This window comes from Xyrauchen texanus, chromosome 40 (genome assembly GCF_025860055.1).
Source record: "Xyrauchen texanus isolate HMW12.3.18 chromosome 40, RBS_HiC_50CHRs, whole genome shotgun sequence".
Lineage (NCBI taxonomy): Eukaryota > Metazoa > Chordata > Actinopteri > Cypriniformes > Catostomidae > Xyrauchen > Xyrauchen texanus.
Genome location: NC_068315.1, coordinates 70001 through 72283, shown reverse-complemented (window position 1 = coordinate 72283; position 2283 = coordinate 70001). Strand labels below are relative to the sequence as shown.

Sequence of the window (2283 nt, the reverse complement as noted above, 5' to 3'; positions counted from 1 at the left end):
CTCTCACTCACACACACTCACACACACACACTCACACTCATGCACACTTAATTATGATAAACTGCTTAATTAATTTTAGCTTCATGCTCATGTAAATAAATAATTAATGTTTACATGCATTATTTTATATTTCCTGTCCAGTGTGAATCTGAGCGTTAATTTGTTCTTTTCCTTAAAAACGGTTTTATTGTATATTTATTACACCAGAATTGTCTGCAGTGTGAGTCTGAACAGATCTTCGTTTGAACTTTCAACACAAATCCCAAATTTCACAGATAAAGAGAATTTCACAATGTCAGATTGAAGATAATAAAGTTCACATCGTCACATTTATTTGTATTGATTCTGTTTATTTGATGGGATTATACAGAATTATTGACACTTCTACAAACGTGTTCACGTTTTCTACACACAGTTTCGCGCTCAGACACAGAATCATAAGAGAGATTAGAGACACAGTCATGGATAAATATCGTATTATTAAAGTCTGTTAAATGTACTCGGGACCGGACGACTCTTCCTCTGACCGCTCGAACAATCCGTCATCCACGGGACACACGGGACCGGTGCTCAAACCTTTCCGCTTCCGTTTGCGCTCCTCCATCTGAATGGTGTCGTACAGTCCCGTCGGTCCTTCCTCCAGCAGCACATTTCTCTCCGAGTGAGACGCTTTCATCTGGCACACGTGACGCAGGAACAGCAGAACCGGCGCGTAAAGCACGTTCACCAAACCCATCCCGAGATTTAACTGAACAAAGCCCAGGTTATGCACGATCTGTCCCGCTACTACAGGTCCCATAGCGTACGCCAGAGAGTACGAGATATCTGCGATGGCGTAAACGCTCCCGTACACCGACACATGACGCACGTCCACCAGAAACGCCAGAGTGGGCAAGAGTGCCGTGTCCACCAGAGCGATGCCAAAGCAGATGCCACACAGGGGGAAGATTAACTGGGTGAAGTTTCTGCACGCCGGGACAGTGCAGGAGCTGGCCCCTATGATGACCATACCCAGAGCACCGTAGAACCACTGAAGGTTCGGGTACTTCCCCGCCAGTTTGACCGTCATATAAACACCCAACACGTGCGGGAAGAACGCGGGCAGCCAGACCAGTCCCATCTCCCACTTACTGGCGCTCATCGTGTTCTCCATCCAGTTGGAGATGGTGGGCTCGAGGAAAGCCAGAGGGATGTTACAGACGGTCAGAGCGCCCGCCACCACGGCGATATACGGGTCAGCCATGAGCCGGTAAATTGGCGTCCCGATCGGCATATTCTCTCGAGTCCTGTTAGAGAAAGGTTTGATCACAGTCAAGAGTAAAACGCCGTCTGCCAAGCAAACAGAGGCCAGAACTATGAACGGGACACTTTTACCTGCGAACTCGTACAGGATGCCGCCGAACGGAGGCGCCACGAGACTCCCGAACGAGATGAAGGCGAGCGCGATGCCCAGGGCGCGACTCCTTTCCGCCTCCTCCGTGTATTTGTCCGCGATCATCGCGATTCCAGACGTGTCGGCGAACGCCGAACCGAGACCCTGCAGGCTGCGCGCGACGAACAGGGTCACGTAGTTTTCCGCGAAAGCAAATATACACGTGGACACAAACATGACCATGAGTCCGATGAACAGCGGAATATCGTATCCCACTCGGTCGATGAATGTTCCTGATAAGGGGTTCACCATGAGTTGCAGGATCGCCTTCGACGCGAATAAAACGCCGATCTGCACGTCCAGATTTTCCCTGTTACTTTTCCCGCCGTTTGCTCTGTTTACTGAAGAGTTGGCGCGTGTGTGCAGAGCTTGCTCGGTCTCTAAATCTGCGAGATAGTCGGGAATAATGGGAACTATCACCATGTACAGCATGTTATCAAGCAGAAGAGCGACGCAAACGATCACCAGAATGACGCGTCTCTGCCGGTTGGGTTCTTGCATCGCGCTGCCGAGCTGTTTAGTTCTTTCACCCATTTCGGACAACTTTAAGGCAGCTGATTTAGCCAACCCAGTCGAACCGTCAGATTCCATGGCTTTTAAAATGCCTGTTTAGCTCAAGAGAATCGTCCTTCACAACGGAGCTCCAGAGCCGCAGTTCATTCCTGTCATGTGCGTTGACGCTTCTTTGGTTTTACGCACGGATCCTCTGGTGTCCGGCGCGCACGGGTGGTTTGGTCTTCTCGCTGGATTCACGCCTCTGTGAGGTGACGTTCTTGTGCTTTCACATGTGCAGTCCTGAGCTTTACATTCTGCATTTCCATTTCTAAAAAACTTTATCATTTACAGTCCCG

The 2283-nt window shown here is 49.5% G+C and overlaps 1 protein-coding gene across 1 annotated transcript; it reads right to left on the bottom strand.

Annotated features, from left to right (window-relative positions):
• Positions 1-485: 485 nt before the first annotated feature.
• Positions 486-2023, bottom strand: LOC127633625 (probable vesicular acetylcholine transporter-B). Its single transcript, XM_052112854.1, has one exon. The coding sequence runs from the start codon at positions 2021-2023 to the stop codon at positions 491-493; it is 1533 nt and encodes a 510-aa protein (XP_051968814.1). The 3' UTR covers positions 486-490.
• Between the last annotated feature and the right edge of the window lie 260 nt (positions 2024-2283).

What these genes read in the sequence shown, in the direction of transcription:
- LOC127633625 (XM_052112854.1), bottom strand. Translation starts at nt 2,023, where the DNA reads ATGGAATCTGACGGTTCGACTGGGTTGGCTAAATCAGCTGCCTTAAAG.